Genomic DNA, 17,331 nt, shown 5'->3' with positions numbered 1-17,331 from the left:
CGGAGAGCTGGGGAGAGAGATCAGTGCCCGTCCCATTGCCAGTGCTTAGAGATATAAATTACCGATTTATAAAATCTGGAGGAGGGCATGGCAACACACTCCGGTATGCTTGCCTGGAGAATCCCCATGGACAGAAGAACCTGGTGGGCTACAGTCCATGGGGAAGCAGAGTCAGATATGACTGAGCGACTAAGCACAGCATTTATAAAATGCACAATCTTATGTGTAATTATTTAGTTTTTAACAAATATGTACAGTCGTGTGTGTGTGTGTTAGTGGCTCAGTCGTGTCCAACTCTTTGCGACCCCATGGACTGTAGCCCGCCAGGCTCCTCCATCCACGGAATTTTCCAGGCAAGAATACTAGAATGGGTTGCTATATTCTTCTCCAGGGGATCTTCCCAACCTAGGGATCGAACCCTGGTCTCCTGCATTGCAGGCAGACTCTTGACTGTCTGAGCCACCATGTAAATCTGAGCTACCACCAAATCAAGAGGTAGAACGTTTTCATCATCCCAAGCATTCCCTTTGCCGTCAATCTTGTTTTGCTAACCCGTGGCCCTGGCAGCCACTGATCTGTTTCCTACTGTTTGCACTACCCTTTTGCCTTTTCTCTATTTCTTTGCATTGATTGCTGAGGAAGGCTTTCTTATCTCTCCTTGCTATTCTTGAGAGAGTCCCTTGGACTGCAAGGAGATCCAACCAGTCCATCCTAAAGGAGGTCAGTCCTGGGTGTTCATTGGAGGGACTGATGCTGAAGCTGAAACTCCAGTACTTTGGCCACCTCATGTGAAGAGTTGACTCACTGGAAAAGATCCTGATGCTGGGAGGGGTCGGGGGGAGGAGGAGAAGGGGATGACAGAGGATGAGATGGCTGGATGGCATCACCGACTCGATGGACTTGAGTTTGAGTAAACTCCGGGAGTTGGTGATGGACAGGGAGGCCTGGAGTGCTGCGATTCATGGGGCTGCAAAGAGTCGGACACGACTGAGTGACTGAACTGAACTGAACTGAACTTTGCCTTTTCTGGAGGTTTCATATAAATAGAATCATGCAATATGAGGTCTTTTGCCTCTGACTTCTTTCATTTATGACAATATCTAACATAATGTTTATGAGGTTCATTCGCGATGCGTGTATCAACAGTTCATTCTTTTTTACTGGCAGGTAGCATTCCATCATGTGAACGTCCACTGTTGATGAACTTGCTGAAGGATGTCTAGGCTGTTCCTGGGTTTTGACTATCATCAACATTCTTGTACAAGTTTTTGTATGCAAGAATGCTTTCATTTCTTGATGGTAAATACCTAGATGTCGAATTTCTGGGATATATGTTAGTGTCAGAGTGTGCGTGCTCAGTCATGTCCGACTCTTTGCAACCCCATGGACTGTATGTAGCCTGCCAGGCTCCTCTGTCCATGGGATTTTTCAGGCAAGAATCCTGGAGTGGGTTGCCATTTCCTCCTCCAGAGTATCTTCCTGACCCAGGGATCAAACCTGCATCTCTTGCATTGACAGGTGGATTCTTTACCAGTGAACCACCTGGGAAGCCCCATAAGTGTCATAGCTTGTCCTTTTCAAAATGGCTCCTGGCTGTCCTTCTGCGATCTGCAGGAGAAGAGGGGGGTTGAGAGGGTCTGCTGAAGCTGGGAGAGGCTGGAACCTCAGCCTGACAGCTGTCTTTGGGTAGTTTAGTGTCTTGAGCAAGTTGCTTTGTTCTGGTCCGTGTGGACTGGAGAGCAGCCAATTTATGCAAATCTTGAGAGGCTCCTTTTGTCCTGAGCTAAGTGGGCAAGGCCAGACAAAGTTTGGGGTTGTCAAAGGCCATGCTTTTGCCATAAACACCTTGGAATATGGAGATACAAAGGAGGAGAAAAATTTTGTAAGAAGACCAAGGAAAAAAGGATCTTTACCACTGTTCGATACCCAGATGGCTACTTAAACTGAAAGGAATGAAAATTAAACTAGGAAGTCAGTTGCTCAGTTACACAAGATACATTTCAAGTGCTCAATGGTCACATGTGTTTAATGGCTGCCATACTGGATAGCATGGGTGTAGAATATTTCCTTCATCACAGGAAGTTCTGGTTGAGACCCTGAACTCTCCCCTTTGGGAAGGAAGGTCAGTGTTATTGTGTTGTTGCTGTTTAGTGACTAAGTTGTGTCCGACTCTTTGTGACCCCATGGACTGCAGCACACCAGGCCTCCCTGTCCATCGCCAACTCCCGGAGTTTACTCAAACTCATGTCCTAAGGGCTCACTTTTTATTGTGAATGTATAATACAAGTGGAGGCATTTAAAGTGCAGCAAGAGAAAAAACAAGTGGCCCAAAGGGTCAGTTAAAGAAATCAGAAACAAAGGAGCCTCTGTAGGGGGAGGTGGCCTGGCTTTTTTATTCTCCTCCTGTGGCTGACAGAGTGTTTATTGAAGATGAACTTTGAAGTGGATGCCTGGCAGTTAGAGCTTAAGGTATGCATTTGCATTACAAAAAAGAAAAGAAAGAAAGGAAAAAAAAAAGATCAACATTCAGGGTTTATACTACAGTCCACCAAGTGATGCCCAGGCTTCAGAGCCAATGGTGAGAACCTTAACTACGTGGGTTGTTGATATGTTAAAGAGCAGGGGTTAAAACCCAGAAACTCACAGCTACATAGAATTATAGTAGTAAATCTTATAACAATTATTAGGCAATAGTCTGAAGTCCACTCTATAGCCGTTGTCCCAAATTTGAAGGTTTCAACCATGAAAACAGGAAAATACTCCACAATATTATGTAAATCCTTGAACAAATTCCCGGGGCCTTCAAGATCACTGACCTATATTTGGGGCCATCCTGTGAAACAGGTTTGAGTCTGTCCAGAGAGGGTAAATTCCTCCATATCTCACTGAACCAGTCTCTTAGTCTGGAGAAAAGACCAGTTTAGGTAAAAGGTTGTGTCTCATTTTAGGAGGCAGTGATGCGAGTGGCTTCACCTAATAGGCCTACAGAGTACAAGCAATCAGATATTCAACTAAAAGCATTTCTATGGAAACAATCAAAAGAAAAAAAATTAAAACAAAGGTCAGCAATTGGATCAGTGAAGAGCTGATGCATTGGGAAAGAACCTGATGCAGGGAAAAAAAGATTAAAGACAGAAGGAGAAGGCAGAGGATGAGATGACTAGATAGCATCACCAACTCAATGGACATGAATTTGAGCAAACTCCGGGAGACAGTGGAGGACAGAGGAGCCTGTCATGCTGCAGTCCATGGAGTTGCAAAGGGTCAGAGACAATTTAGCAACTGAACAACAGCAGTGATTGGAGCTGATTATAATTCCAGATTTGTAGGTGTTGGGCTTGAAACCTCTTTAAATGGAGTGAGAGCAGACAGTGGCAATCTAATAGGTTTTCTTGGATTGCAGTTTGAATATCTCTGGTGATCTTTCTGAGTGGTTCACAAAGTAACAGACATGAAGATTGTTCACACACGAGTTGTTATGGTGATTTCTCTCCTTTTCCCAAGGCTGATATGCAGCTGTTACTGAAAGGAATGTGTGTGTGGGTTCCAGCTGCTCACCGCTGAAAAGCCAATAAACAGGCCAGGTTGGTGGAAAGGAAAGTTTGGTTTATTTCAGGTGCCGGTAACCTGTGCGGGGAGGGTGGTGGACATATGTCCAAAGGCCAACTTCCCCGCCTCTGCCCACCCGGACAAGCAGGGGGTGGTGGGGTGCTGAGAGCATTAATAGACAAGAGTCGGGGGTGAGGGGCTACATGTAGAAACAGCACAGTCATCTCTAACAGTCATCTTCAAATTGGTCATCAGTGGTCTGACCAGCATCATCTTGATTGTTTTAGGTACAGTTAATCTTCAGTTCCAGAGTCCATTTGATCCCATTTCTTTGCAGTCAATTCTTGGAACTGTGGCAGCTCATGTCCTGGGAACAGTCTGGTCAGCGTGTAGTTGACTCCTCCAACTGGGGTTTTGGCATCTGTAAGACAGCTCACAGGATACACTCAATATTATCCACAGCCCTTGGGAAAGAACTAAAGGTCCTTGGCTATGCTTAATGACTACATTATTTAGTCTCCTTTGACTGTTTCTCCTTTGTTTCAGCATTTCTCAGATTAAATTTATCCTTTGACCAAAGTTTTCCATAGCTAAAAGACAGACAGAAGACATGGTAGGGTGGCAAGCATCATTGGGAAAGAAACTGATGCAGGGCAAGATTAAAGACCAAAGCTCTGTTTCACAGCCAGTGCCATCCGTCTGGGTTACCACTTTCTGAGGTACAACCAAACTGTCCCGTGTGGACAACTGGGGGTGTTCATAGCTGTCTTGAACTCAGAGATACAGAGCAGTGATGCGGGTCCAGGAGAACTGGTGTCCTGAGAAGGGCCCTCCCCAGGAATGTATGAGGACTGGGAGGAGAAGCAGCCCGGATGCACCTGAGACAGCCCTGCCTCTTAAGAGGAGAGTCCTAGGAGGAGACTCAGCAGGAGCCCCCAGGAGGAGGAGGGGACCCAGGAGAGCAGGGACAGGGGAGAATCGGCTAAGGGGGAATTTCAGGAGGACAGAGCGATGCCCAGAGTCTGTATAGATAAAGGCAAAGCTTGAGTGTGACTTTTGGATCCAGCAAGGAAGCAAGCCCGCAGGGGTCTTGAGCATGAGAGAGGGCAAAAAAATGTAGTCAGTGACCTACATGACTCTTCTTCAGACTGGGATGGGAGGTATCAGGGACACAGGCCATATCTGCTGCGGACTTGGGATGGGGCATTTTTAGAGTGAAAAAGGAGGTGGCGAACAATCCAGGAGAGGGGACGAATGGAGCCAAGCCCCTGACTGGCTGAGGGTTGGTTCCAGAGGACTGAATAGTGTAGGATGGATGTCTGCCTAGAGACGGGCTGGAAATGTAAGTAGAAAGGGTACTTCTAGAAGGGGTTGGTACTGTTATCCATGCTTAAAGTGTTAAGTGATTGTCTACCGGGTGCCAGGCAGCGCCTAGAGGTGGAGGTTGAAAGGTGAATACATTCCTTTACCCTGAATCCTGAGGAGACCAGAATGTGGGGTCAGAGGGGTTGTAGACAGTGTGTGGTCCCCCTGTCTCCTGAGGACCCAACCCTCTTGAGCAAGCCCGCCTGTGACACTTCCCATGGGGTCCAGGGGAGGCCAAGGTATTGTAGGAGATGGAGAAACCATTTCTTCACCTTGCACAGAAGACAAAATTCACTCGCTGCCCTGCAGTCCTGTGAGGCAACAGCAGGGGCTGAGGCAAGTCCAGCTCACACCCTGGGAGAAGGGCAGGGATGGGGTGGGTCAGGAAGGCTCCTGGTTGAGCCTTTGCATCAGGGCCCAGACTGGGCATAAAAGAAGGCTCCCTCGGGCTGGGAGGAGGCAGACTGGGGATCATGGAGACCCAGAGGGCCAGCGTCTCCCTGGGAAGGTGGTCACTGTGGCTACTGCTGCTGGGATTAGTGCTGCCCTCGGCCAGCGCCCAGGCCCCCAGCTACAGGGAAGCCGTGCTTCGTGCTGTGGATCAGCTCAATGAGAAGTCCTCAGAAGCTAATCTCTACCGCCTCCTGGAGCTAGACCCACCTCCAGAGCAGGACGTGAGTTGGGGAGGGGGCTGAGCCATCTCCCCCCTGCCTTGGTCACATTATCCCTCCCTTCGCTCAGACTGTACCTCCTGTCAGGAAGGCACTTTGCCCTCTAGGTGGCTCACCTCTTCCAGAAAACCTTCCCAGACCTGGGACCCTCCCAGCCCCAGGCTTCCTGCCTTAGCATCTCTGCTGTGGGATCAGGCGCCCTGCACACCTGGCTCCCAGGACTTCCGGGAGCTCCAGGGATGGAGGGGGTCACAGGCTCTGTGAGGTGATGTCCCTGCTGAAGCCCCCTCTGCACCGCGGTGTCTCCCTGCCAGGGAGGCCTCTGTCAGCCTGGAGGTTCCAGGTACAAGGGCTCTCTCTGCAGGTGGCCCTGACCTCCCTCAGCCCCTCTGCGGGGAGGCGCTGCCCTCAGCGCTGCTGTGCAGTCCGCTCCTGCTCTCTGGGTGCTCGTGAGGCCAGGGATGGGCTCTGTCCCTCCCCTGGGCTCCCAGCACCAAGCCCAGGGCCAGACACGCAGGGGGCTGGAGAGGCTGCCGTCTGGGTGGGGGCGGGGAGACAGATCAGAGAAGGAAACACGAGCCCGAGTCCAGTCTCCCCACTTTGATCTTTGACCAGGTGGAGGACCGCAGTGCTCGAAAGCCTGTGAGCTTCAGGGTGAAGGAGACTGTATGCCCCAGGACAAGCCTGCAGCCCCCGGAGCAGTGTGACTTCAAGGAGAATGGGGTGAGCCTGGGGGCTGGAGGCTGAGGGCTGGGATAAATGCTTCTCGGGGAGCTGAGCAGGGGCCTTCAGGGAAGATCTCCAGCCCCTGGGGTGTGAGGTGAGGTAAAGCTGGGAGGTTATGACCCAGGGTTTCCAGTTTTACCTGGAGCCTCCCCTTCCAGCTGCTGAAAGAGTGTGTGGGGACAGTCACCCTGGACCAGGTTGGGAGCAACTTTGACATCACCTGTGCTGTGGTGAGTGACCCCTCCTGGGTTGTGAAGCATCTGGGGGTAGTGTGTCAAACATCCTTTGGACCAATGACCCGCTGCCCCATCCAGGGCAGAGAAAGGCCCTCCTACCCCGGCCCCTCCCTCCCCCAAGCCCCAGGTCTCCAGCCCTGGGGCTGCGTCCCTTAGAGCGGTGGTTCTCTACTGGAGTCCGTATCTGGGAACTGACAGAGAGGCAGATTCTCAGCCCCACTGAGACCTCCTGAATCTGACTCTGGGGTGGGGTCCAGCCATTTGTATTTTCAGAAGGCCTCCAGGGGATTCTGACTGTGCTGAAGTTTGAGAGGCACTGACTTGAGTCATGAGCTGTCAGCCCCTGCTGTTGTCCAGCTTTGCTGGGATGGGCTTGTGACCCCAGAAAGCCCTATGTCATCTGTGGGCCTCAGATTCCTCATATGTCTGTGGTGTGGAGATTCAACCAGAAGCTCCAACGGTTGCAGCCAGAGGGTGCCTGGGCCCTAAAACCTCCTGAAGTTGCCCAGTTAGTGGGGATGTCCAAGTGGGGAGGGTTTTGGTCTTACCCCGGGTCCCTCCCTCCACAGTAACCTGTTTCTTCTCATTGCACAGCCCCAGAGTGTCAGGGGACTTCGAAGGCTCTTTAAGAAGATAGTACGTGGTTGGAAGAGGTATGGCCCAATTATTGTCCCAATAATCAGATTAATTGGGTAAATTGTGGGCCCAGGAAAGAGTCCTAAGGGTCTGCCGGCCCTGGTAAAGACTTCTGGACTCTGAGAAATAAACTCTTGTGAGAACAACTTCCTCCAGACCTCAGTTTAAATTGTCTCCCCTTCTCCCACTTATCATGACTGAGTTGTTTACTCTGGGAGGCCCTCTGTGTCGGGTGTGTGGATGTGTGTGTGTCTGTCTGTGTGTGTGTTTTTGTGTGTGTATGTGTTTGATCACTCCTGTATGCGTATGTGTGTGATCACTCCTGTGTGCTTGTGTCTGTGTATGTGTGTGTAATCACTCCTGTGAACTCGGAGAAGCGTGAGGCCCCTGCTCCTTCCAGGAGGGCACAGGGGAGGCAGCAGCCCCAGGAGCTCCAGGACAGCATCTCCACCCTCGGGTCCCTCCCGAGCCCTTCACCCGCCCCTGCCCTCCTCCTCCAACACCCAGTAGGACGTAAGGAGACCTGCTGTGTGTGCAGTGTTGGTGGGGCTGCTGCTCCAGCTCACGTGGCGCTGACAGTCCATGAAGGGCCAGGATTCTCACCTTGTTAAACACTCACAGAGTCACAGTTAGGTCTCAGGGATAAACCTGCAGGTGCAATGCCCAGGACGTACCTCTTGCCCTCAACAGTCTTAATTTTGAGATAGCCTATCCCTCCTGGCTTTTCCTGTAGCACTGAGACACATCACTCTCTCTTCAGCTGGGTCCCAGGTTGAAGTGGTGGGCTTGTGTTTAGGGATCAGTTCAGTTCAGTTCAGCCGCTCAGTCGTGTCCGACCCATGACCCACAGAATGCCAGGCCTCCCTGTCCATCACCAGCTGCTGGAGTCTACCCAAACCTGTGTCTATTGAGTGGGTGATGCCATCCAACCATCTCATCCTCTGTCGTCCCCTTCTCCTGCCTTCAATCCTTCCCAGAATCAGGGTCTTTTCAAATGAGTCAGCTCCTCACATTAGGTGGCCAAAATATTGGAGTTTCAGCTTCAACATCTGTCCTTCCAATGAACACCCAGGACTGATCTCCCTTAGGATGGACTGGTTGGATCTCATTGTAATCCAAGGGACTCTGAAGAGTCTTCTCCAACACTGCAATTCAAAAGCATCAATTCTTCTGCACTCAGCTTTCTTTATAGTCCTACTCTCACATTCGTACATGACTACTGGAAAAACCATAGCCTTGACTAGATGGACCTTTGTTGACAAAGTAATGTCTCTGCTTTTTATTTTTTATTTTTGTCTCTGCTTTTTAATATGCTGTCTAGGTTGGTTATAACTTTCCTTCCAAGAAGTAAGCGTCTTTTAATTTCATGGCTACACGTACCATCTGCAGTGATTTTGGAGCCCCAAAAAATAAAGTCATCCACTATTTCCGCTGTTTTCCCATCTATTTGCCATGAGGTGATAGGATCAGATGCTGTGGTCTTAGTTTTCTGAATGTTGAGCTTTAAGCTAACTTTTTCACTCTCCTCTTTCACTTTCATCAAGAGGCTCTTTAGTTCTTCACTTTCTGCCATAAGGGTGGTGTCATCTGCATATCTGAGGTTATTGATATTTCTTCTGGCAATCTTGATTCCAGCTTGTGCTTCCTCCAGCCCAGCATTTCTCGTGATGTACTCTGCATATAAGTTAAATAAGCAGGGTGACAGTATACAGCTTTGACATACTCATTTTTCTATTTGGAACCAGTCTGTTGCTCCATGTCCAGTTCTAACTGTTGCTTCCTGACCTGCATACAGGTTTCTCAAGAGGCAGGTCAGGTGGTCTGGTATTCCCATCTCTTTCAGAATTTTCCACAGTTTATTGTGATCCACACAGTCAAAGGCTTTGGCATAGTCAGTAAAGCAGAAATAGATATTTTTCTGGAACTCTCTTGCTTTTTCGATGATCCAGTGGATATTGGCAATTTGATCTCTGGTTCCTCTGCCTTTTCTAAAACCAGCTTGAACATCTGGAAGTTCATGGCTCACATATTGCTGAAGCTTGGCTTGGAGAATTTTGAGCATTATTTTACTAGCGTGTGAGATGAGTGCAATTGTGTGGTAGTTTGAGCATTCTTTGGGATTGCCTTTCTTAGGGATTGGAATGAAAACTGAGCTTTTCCAGTCCTATGGCCACTGCTGAGTTTTCCAAATTTGCTGACATTTGAGTGCAGCACTTTCACAGCATCATCTTTCAGGATTTGAAATAGCTCAACTGGAACTCCATCACCTCCACTAGCTTTGTTTGTAGTGATGCTTCCTAAGGCCCACTTGACTTCACATTCCAGGATGTCTGGCTCTAGGTGAGTGTGAGTGATCACACCATTGTCGTGATTGGGACCCATTGTCTGGGTCGTGGATGGTACAAAATTTACACCATTAAATACAAGCATCTTGTCCATCAGTGTGAAGAGCTCTGCCTGAGGGTGTGAGAGACAGAGTGACACACAGATCACATGTCTACTAGCCTGTGTGTTTCAGACACTGCCCATGTCCTGCCTGCTCCCCATTCTCTAGCTGACCTTTGCTCTGTGGCAGACTGGAAGCACTGGGGAGTTTGAATCCAGGGAGCAGCTTCAACTAACCACTGAGGGGACTTGATGGAAAAACACCTCTTCTTCCTCCCTCCTTGGGTGGCCCACTCCCAGAAGTGTCACACCTCTGCCTGAGGTCCCCAGCCTCAGGTCTGTCCTGTCTGTCCAGTTTTGCATCAGTGTTGACCATATGTCCCTTGCTATGGACCAGGCCCTAAACATGCATATGTGACCACTGATAGCAGAAAGGAAATGATGCAAACAATTTTTCCATCTCAACCCATGAGAAGGAGACAGAACTGGTTCCGGGCAGAGAGGTCTGCAGGCCTTATCAGTGCCTTCTCCAGTGATTGGTGAGATAGTCTGCTGCTTGACCTTTTTGACGTTTTACCTCTGAGAAAATAGGTAGCAGACTATTTCATGAATGGCACTGAGCATCAGTTCACGGCATGCTTGGCTTGTGTCCTCTCTGCGCTCGGCCTGTGGATGTGACTGTGAGGGGACAAAAAAGCCCGGCCCCCACCTCAGTCAGTCCTAAAGCAGGGGTGCACTTTCAGTTCCAGGGTTTTTGTGGGTGAGGCTGAGGCTTGTCTCGAGGTGAGCACCTCTCTGCTCAGCTCCTTCCTCTTCCCTCTCCTCCCCTCTCCCTCCCTCCTTATGACCACCCCCCTCAAAGTTCACATGCCCCTTAATTTCCTGCCGAGGTCCTGCTTCTAGAGAACACAGGCTGTGATGACAGCGGAGCGGTGCAGGGTCCGTCCACTCGTCTCAGACAGGTCAGATATGGGGCTTGATGTGCAGATAAGAGAGAAGGGCCTTAGGAGTCCAGGGTGGTGGTGCAGAGCGGGGTGGGGTCGGGGCAGTGCAGTAAGCCAAGGGGCATTGAGGGTTTCACAAAGTGGTCGGAGTGGTACAGGAGGTCAAGAGGCCCATAGAGTTGGAATTTCAGTAACCATGTGTATTGCTAGCTATTTTCTATTGTAATCATCTCCCCTTCCTCCTCTGACTTGGGAAAAGGATACAGCTTGACCAAGGCAATATCTGGGTTGTGTAACCAGGTTTCACAAAGCTCAACTTTCTTTCTTTCTCCAAGACTGAGCGGGCATCCAGCACTGTCCATCCAGGCTGCCACCATCCAAGGCAGCCTGGCCAAGCCCCCAGGGGTCCCACAGGGCAACTGAGTCCACGAGCCACCCCAGGCCTCCTGGGCACATGAGGATTAGAATGGATTAGTGATGCTGGTGATGGTTTAGAATGGGCCTCATGGTCTCAGGACTCCTCTGTCCCTTGGGCACACTCTTTCTCCCAGCTGTGCTCTCTTGTCCTCCCAGTGGGCCCCGCCCCCCACCCCCATCGGTGTTCAACCAGAGCACTGGGCAGCGAGTCACTGAGGTCAAATCAGAAGGGATGTCCTGAAATCTCTTCGAGCCAAGAGGAGGAGTTTCCTTGTGTGGTTGAGGTCAGGGAAGGCTTCTCAAGGTGGAAGGCAGGTCAAGCAGAGGGATCAGGTGCAGAGATGGGAGGAGAGCAGGAGGCTCTGATGTGGCCTGTGGTTGGGGTGGGTGGGGCACCCTGACACCTGAGAACTGGAGGGATGTCCCCACTGTGGACAATGGGATTGTCAAGGTTCAGACCCGACTGCCAAGCTGGAATCTGTGTATGCTGAAATCAGGGGATACAATGGTCAAATCAGCATTTTGTCTTAGCACCTAGAAATTGATATGCAGGGAGAATCGTGGTGTGGGAGAACCTGAAAATCAGAGAACATGGAGTCTGGAGGTTGTGGCTTCACTGAGAGGACAGAAGACGGAGTAGGCCCAGGGCAGCGGTGGCGGGAGGTCAGGGGAGTGTCCTCAGGAGGAAGAAGGAGCAGGCGGGGCTCCCAGGCTTCCAGCTCAGGGCTCCTGCAGCAGCACCCCACCATTAGTCCAGTGTGAACAACTAGGATGTTCATGGGAGTCCTGAACCCAGAGACAGAGCAGTGATGCGTGTTCACGAAAACTGGTGTCTTGAGAAGGGCCGTCCCCAGGAATGTGTGAGGACTGGGAGGAGAAGCAGCCTGGATGCACCTGAGCCAGCCCTGCCTCCTAAGAGGAGAGTCCTTGGAGGAGAGTCAGCAGGAGCCCCCACGGAGTTGGAGGGGACCCAGGAGGGCAGGGACAAGGGGAGATGGGCAGAGGGCATTTTCAGGAAGACACAGTGTTTCCCCAGCGCCTGTGAAGATAAAGAGGTTGAGTGTAGCCAACAGACCACAACTGCTGACATCTTTAGTGTGAGGAAGGCAGAGGAGAAGAGTAGGAGAGGGGACAGGTGAAGCCGACACCCTGACTGGCTGAGGGTTGCAGAAAGAAGAGGATGGTCTGACCTTGTGACTGCCTAAGCACAGGCTGGATGGGTGAGACTGTAAAAGGGATTGGAGCTGTCATCCACTCATCCAACTTTACCTCTGTGCCTACTGGGTGCCCTACAGGAGGGGTTGTTGTTCAGTCACTCAGTTGTGTCCTACTCTTTGTGACCCCATGGACGCCAGGCTTCCCTGTCCTTCACTGTCTCCCAGAGTTTGCTCAAACTCATGTCCATTGAGCCATCCAACCATCTTGTCCTCCGTTGTCCCCTTCTCCTCCCACCTTCAATCTTTCCAGTATCAACGTCTTTTCCAGTGAGTCTGCTCTTCTCATCAGGTGGCCAAAATAATGGAGCTTCAGTTTCAGCATCAGTTCTTCCAATGAATATTCAGGGCTGATTTCCTTTAGGATTGACTGGTTTGATCTTTCAGTCCAAGGGACTCTCAAGAGTCTTCTCCAACACCACGGTTCGAAAGCACCAATTCTTTGCTGCTCAGCCTTCTTTATAGTCCAACTTTTACATCCATACATGACTACTGGAAAAACCATGGCTTTGACTAGATGGACCTTTGCCAGCAAAGTAATGTCTCTGCTTTTAAATACGCTATCTAAAAAAAAAAAAATAAATATGCTATCTAGGTTTGTCATAGCTTTTCTTCCAAGGAGCAAGCGTCTTTTAATTTCATGGTTGCAGTCACCACTCACAGTGATTTTGGAGCCCAAGAAAATAAAGTCTGTCAATGTTTCCACTGTTTCCCCATCTACTTGCCATGAAGTGATGTGACCAGATACCATGATCTTAATTTTTTGAATGTTGAGTTTTAAACCTGTTTTTCACTCTCCTCTTTCACTTTCATCAAGTGGCTCTTTAGTTCCTCTTCACTTCCTGCCGTAAGGGTGGTTATCATTTGCATATCTGAGATTACTGATATTTCTCCGGGCAACCTTGATTCTAGCTAGTGCTTTATCTGGCCCAGTGTTTTGCATGATGTACTCTGCATATAAGTTATATAAGCAGGGTGACAATATACAGCCTGGATGTACTCCTTTCCCAATTTGGAATCAGCCCATTGTTCCATGTCCAGTTCTAACTGTTACTTCTTGACCTGCATACAGGTTTCTCAGGAGGCAGGTCAGGTGGTCTGGTATTCCCATCTCTTTAAGAATTTTCCACAGCTTGTTATGGTCCTCACAGTCAAAGTCTTTAACGTAGTCAGTGAAGCAGGTTGAATAGCAAATACACTCCTTTACACTGAATCCTGAGGTGTGGAGGCAGAGGGGATATAGATAGTGCCTGGCCCCTCCATCTCCTGGAGGACTTAATCCTCTGGAGCAAGACTGCCTGTGACACTCCTCATGGGGTCCAGGAAAGGCCAAGAGGTTGTCAGGAGATGGAGAAATCATTTCTTCACCTTGCACAGGGGCCTCCCTGCCCACTGCTCAGAAATTCCATGAAGCAACAGCAGGGGCTGAGGCAAGTCCACCTCACACCCTGGGAGGAGGGCAGAGATGGGGCAGGTCAGGAAGACTCCTGGTTGAGCCATTGCATTAGGCCCAGGCTGAGCATAAAGGCCAATCCTGCAGTCTTGGAGGTGGCAAATTGGGGACCAAGGAGACCCAGAGGGCCAGCCTCTCCCTGGGACGGTGGTCACTGTGGCTACTGCTGCTGGGACTAGTGCTGCCCTCGGCCAGCGCCCAGGCCTACAGCTACAGGAGAGCTGTGCTTCGCGCTGTGGATCAGTTCAATGAGCAGTCCTCAGAAGCTAATCTCTACCGCCTCCTGGAGCTAGACCCGCCTCCAGAGCAGGACGTGAGTTGGGGAGGGGGCTGGGAAGGGGATCTGTCTCCTGACATCCTTGGCCACACTGTCGCCCCCTTCACTCAGGCTGTACCTCCTGTCAGGAAGGCACTTCTCCCACTTGGTGGGTTCCCACCTCTTTTAGGAAACCTTCCCAGACCTGGGACCCTCCCAGCCCCAGGCTTCCTGCCTTAGCATCTCTGCTGTGGGATCAGGCGCCCTGCACACCTGGCTCCCAGGACTTCCGGGAGCTCCAGGGATGGAGGGGGTCACAGGCTCTGTGAGGTGACGTCCCTGCTGAAGCCCCTCTGCACTGCGGTGTCTCCCTCCCAGGGAGGCCTCTGTCAGCCTGGAGATTCCAGGTACAAGGGCTCTCTCTGCAGGCAGCCCTGACCTCCCTCAGCCCCTCTGCGGGGAGGCGCTGCCCTCAGCGCTGCCGTGCGGTCCGCTCCTGCTCTCTGGGTGCCCGTGAGGCCGGGGACGGGCTCTGTCCCTCCCCTGGGCTCCCAGCACCAAGCCCAGGGCCGGACACACAGGGGGCTGGAGAGGCTGCCATCTGGGTGGGGGCAGGGAGACAGATCAGAGAAGGAAACATGAGCCTGAGCCCAGTCTCCCCATTTTATTCCTGGATCAGGATGAGAACCCAAATGTCCCGAAGCCTGTGAGCTTCAGGGTGAAGGAGACCGTGTGTCCCAGGACAAGCCAGCAGTCCCCGGAGCAGTGTGACTTCAAGGAGAATGGGGTGAGCCTGGGGGCTGGGGATGTGGGTGAATGCTTCCCAAGCTGCTGGACAAAGGGCATTTTAGTCCCTGGGCTGAGCCTGGAAGAATATGGCCCGGCGGTTCCAGTTTGACCTCCAGCCTCTCCTTCCAGCTGGTGAAGCAGTGTGTGGGGACAGTCACTCTGGACGCGGTGAAAGGCAAAATAAACATCACCTGTGAGGAGGTGAGTGGCTCCTTCTGTACTGCAGGAACTGCTAGGGTGATGGGTTGTGGAACATCCTTAGGACCAAAACCCCCTTCCCCATCCAGGGCAGAGGCGGGCGCTCGTACCCTGGCCACTCCCTCCCGCGAACCCCAGGTCTCCAGCAGTGGTTGTGTCTCTTAGAGCAGTGGTTCTCTAGTGGGGTCCGCACTTAGGAACTGACAGAGATGCAGATTCTCAGCCCAACTCAGACCTCCTGATTCAGACTCTGGGGTGGGGTGCAGCCATTTATCTTTTCACAAGGCCTTCAGGGGATTCTGACGATTTGAGAGGCACTGACTCGAGTAATGATGTTTTAGCCCCAGCTCCCTTCCACCTTCGCTGGGATGGGCCTGTGACCCTGGGGAGCCCCTTGTCACTCGAGGGCCTCAGTTTGCTGTTCTGTCTATAGGTGTCGGGATTCAACCTTGTGCTTCAAAGGTTGCAGCCAGAGGGCACCCTGGGGCCCCAAATCTCCTAGTGTGGGCCTGGGAGCTGGTGTATGGTTCAGATGGGTCTGCTCTTAACCCTGGTTCCCTTTCCCACAAGTAACCTGGCTCTTCCTGGTTCACAGTTGCAGAGTGTTGGGAGATTTAGACGATTTCGTAAGAAGCTGGGAAAATATATTAAGAAAGCTATTCCGTTCCTCCCGCTACTCAATCTTGGGTAAATTGCGAGCCCGTGGAAGAATCCTATGTGTGTCCTCCCTGGCTCAGGCTTTTGGATTCTGAGAAAGTAAAGTCTTCTGAAAACAACTTCCTCCAAGCTTTAATTTCACTTGTGTCCTCTCACTTAGAGGGGCCAGATCTTTACCTCTGGGAGCCCTCGTGTGTGTGTGTGTGTATGTGTGTGTGTGTGAGTATGTGTGTGTGTGTGAGATCACAAATGCACAGTACAGAAATGGTTGTTATTTCTGTAACAACCATTACAACAACCTCCTGTAACAACCAGGAGGGGAGGGGGGGGCAGGCAGCAGGCTAAGAGAACCAGGACAGCATTTTATTCTCAGGTCCCTCCATGCCCCGGACCTGACCATGAACACACATATGTGAACACTGCTTACAGCAACAAAAAATGAATGTATTTCATTTCAGTCCCTGAGAAGGGAGATGTAATTGGCCCCTGGCTGGGAGGTCAGCAGGCTTTGTCAGTGAATCAAGTACGGGGCCTGATGTGGAGGAGGACCCAAGGTGTCCAGGGTGGTGGTACAAGAGGTGGGAGGGTTGGGGCTGTGCTGCAAGCCCAGGAGAATCAAGGATTTTACAAAGTGGCCAGAGTAGCACAGTAGTCGAAGAAGCCCAGGGAGTTGACATATTGTATGTACATGGGGATTGGGCACTAACAATAAGTGCACAACTTGTAGAGTTTTTGATGTACAAACACATGTGTGTAATGAACCTAGAAGGGCTTCCCTGGTGGCTCAGTGGGAAGAAATCTGCCTGTCAGTTTAGGAGATGTGAGTTTGATCCCTGGATCAGAAAGATCCCCTGGAGGAGGAAATGGTAGCCCACTCTCATATTCTTGCCCGGAAAATCCCATGGACGGAGGAGCCTGGCTGGCTATAGTCCATGCGGTTGCAAAAGAGCCAGACACGTCTCAGTGACTAAACAGCACAATAGCATTGCACCTAGAAATCTCCTTATCCCCCTTCTAGTTGCTTCCCCATCTCCATAACCATGGCCCTGACTTTGGAACCCTTAGGTTAATGTAACTAGGATTTGAAATTCATACAAAATTATATTGTAGCATATATAGTCTCATTTGCACAATTTTTTCATGCAACATGTTTGTGAGAACTCATCATGTTTTTGTATGTAATTAGAGTAGGACAATTTTTTATTGCTGACTTAATATTCTGGGCTTCCCTGGGGGCTCATTTGGTAAAGAATCCATCTGCAAAGCAGGAGACCCAGGACTGATCCCTGGGTGGGGAAGATCCCCTGGGGAAGGAAATGGCAACCCACTCCAGTATTCCTGCCTGGAAAATCCCATGGACAGAGGAGCATGGCGGGCTACAGTCCATGGGGTCGCAAAGAGTTGGACATGACTTAGCGGCTAAACCACTACCACCTGGTATTCCAGTGTATGAATATATCAGAATATATTTACTTTCACTACTGAGAAATATTTGTGGAGTTTATACATCATTGGTTTTAAATGGTTGCACCCTAGGGCACAGAATGGACATAGCATTCCCAGTTACACATGTCTGGAAGGTTTTCAGTTCCCAAGGCTAAAAGAAGATGCAGGAGACATCTTGGTTCCTTTGTCCTCAGCCATGTGAGTGAGTGTCCATGAGGGAGGCTTCTGAAGAGTGGGACTTCTGGGGAGACCCCGATAATGTATTGTGCTGTATGGGCTTTCTCCTAGTAAGCATATTGAGGGGTAGTATGCAGTGGGCAGCTGCTCTTCCCCCCAGGAGTTGGAGAAGGCTCTCTGGAAACTGACCCCTCTGACCCTCAGCTTCAAGG

At 50.6% G+C, this 17,331-nt stretch overlaps 1 protein-coding gene across 3 annotated transcripts; it reads left to right on the top strand.

Annotated features, from left to right (window-relative positions):
- Positions 1 to 5,378: 5,378 nt before the first annotated feature.
- On the top strand, positions 5,379 to 15,615 carry LOC122682876 (cathelicidin antimicrobial peptide). Of its 3 annotated transcripts, XM_043886178.1 has the most exons (6): positions 5,388 to 5,588; positions 6,201 to 6,308; positions 6,470 to 6,541; positions 7,142 to 7,200; positions 14,532 to 14,639; positions 14,771 to 14,842. In XM_043886178.1, exons 1-5 carry the CDS (start codon positions 5,388 to 5,390, stop codon positions 14,560 to 14,562), a joined length of 471 nt encoding a protein of 156 aa, XP_043742113.1. In that variant the 3' UTR covers positions 14,563 to 14,639; positions 14,771 to 14,842. The 3 variants fall into 3 exon arrangements, with proteins under 3 accessions (XP_043742111.1, XP_043742112.1, XP_043742113.1); XM_043886176.1 differs by lacking the exons at positions 14,532 to 14,639; positions 14,771 to 14,842 and having other exon boundaries at positions 5,379 to 5,588; positions 7,142 to 7,329; XM_043886177.1 differs by lacking the exons at positions 6,201 to 6,308; positions 6,470 to 6,541; positions 7,142 to 7,200 and adding an exon at positions 15,435 to 15,615 and having other exon boundaries at positions 5,382 to 5,588.
- Positions 15,616 to 17,331: the final 1,716 nt, after the last annotated feature.

This window comes from Cervus elaphus, chromosome 24 (assembly GCF_910594005.1).
Source record: "Cervus elaphus chromosome 24, mCerEla1.1, whole genome shotgun sequence".
In the NCBI taxonomy this organism is placed as follows: Eukaryota; Metazoa; Chordata; class Mammalia; order Artiodactyla; family Cervidae; genus Cervus; species Cervus elaphus.
The sequence above is the reverse complement of the archived record's forward strand: the minus strand, read 5'-3'. Positions and strand labels throughout refer to the sequence as shown.

Bases quoted from the DNA above. Each gene is read 5' to 3' on its own strand.
- LOC122682876 (XM_043886176.1), top strand. From the start codon at position 5,388: ATGGAGACCCAGAGGGCCAGCGTCTCCCTGGGAAGGTGGTCACTGTGG. The intron at 5,589-6,200 runs GTGAGTTGGGGA...ATCTTTGACCAG, and splicing joins ACCCACCTCCAGAGCAGGAC to GTGGAGGACCGCAGTGCTCG. The intron at 6,542-7,141 runs GTGAGTGACCCC...CTCATTGCACAG, and splicing joins TTGACATCACCTGTGCTGTG to CCCCAGAGTGTCAGGGGACT.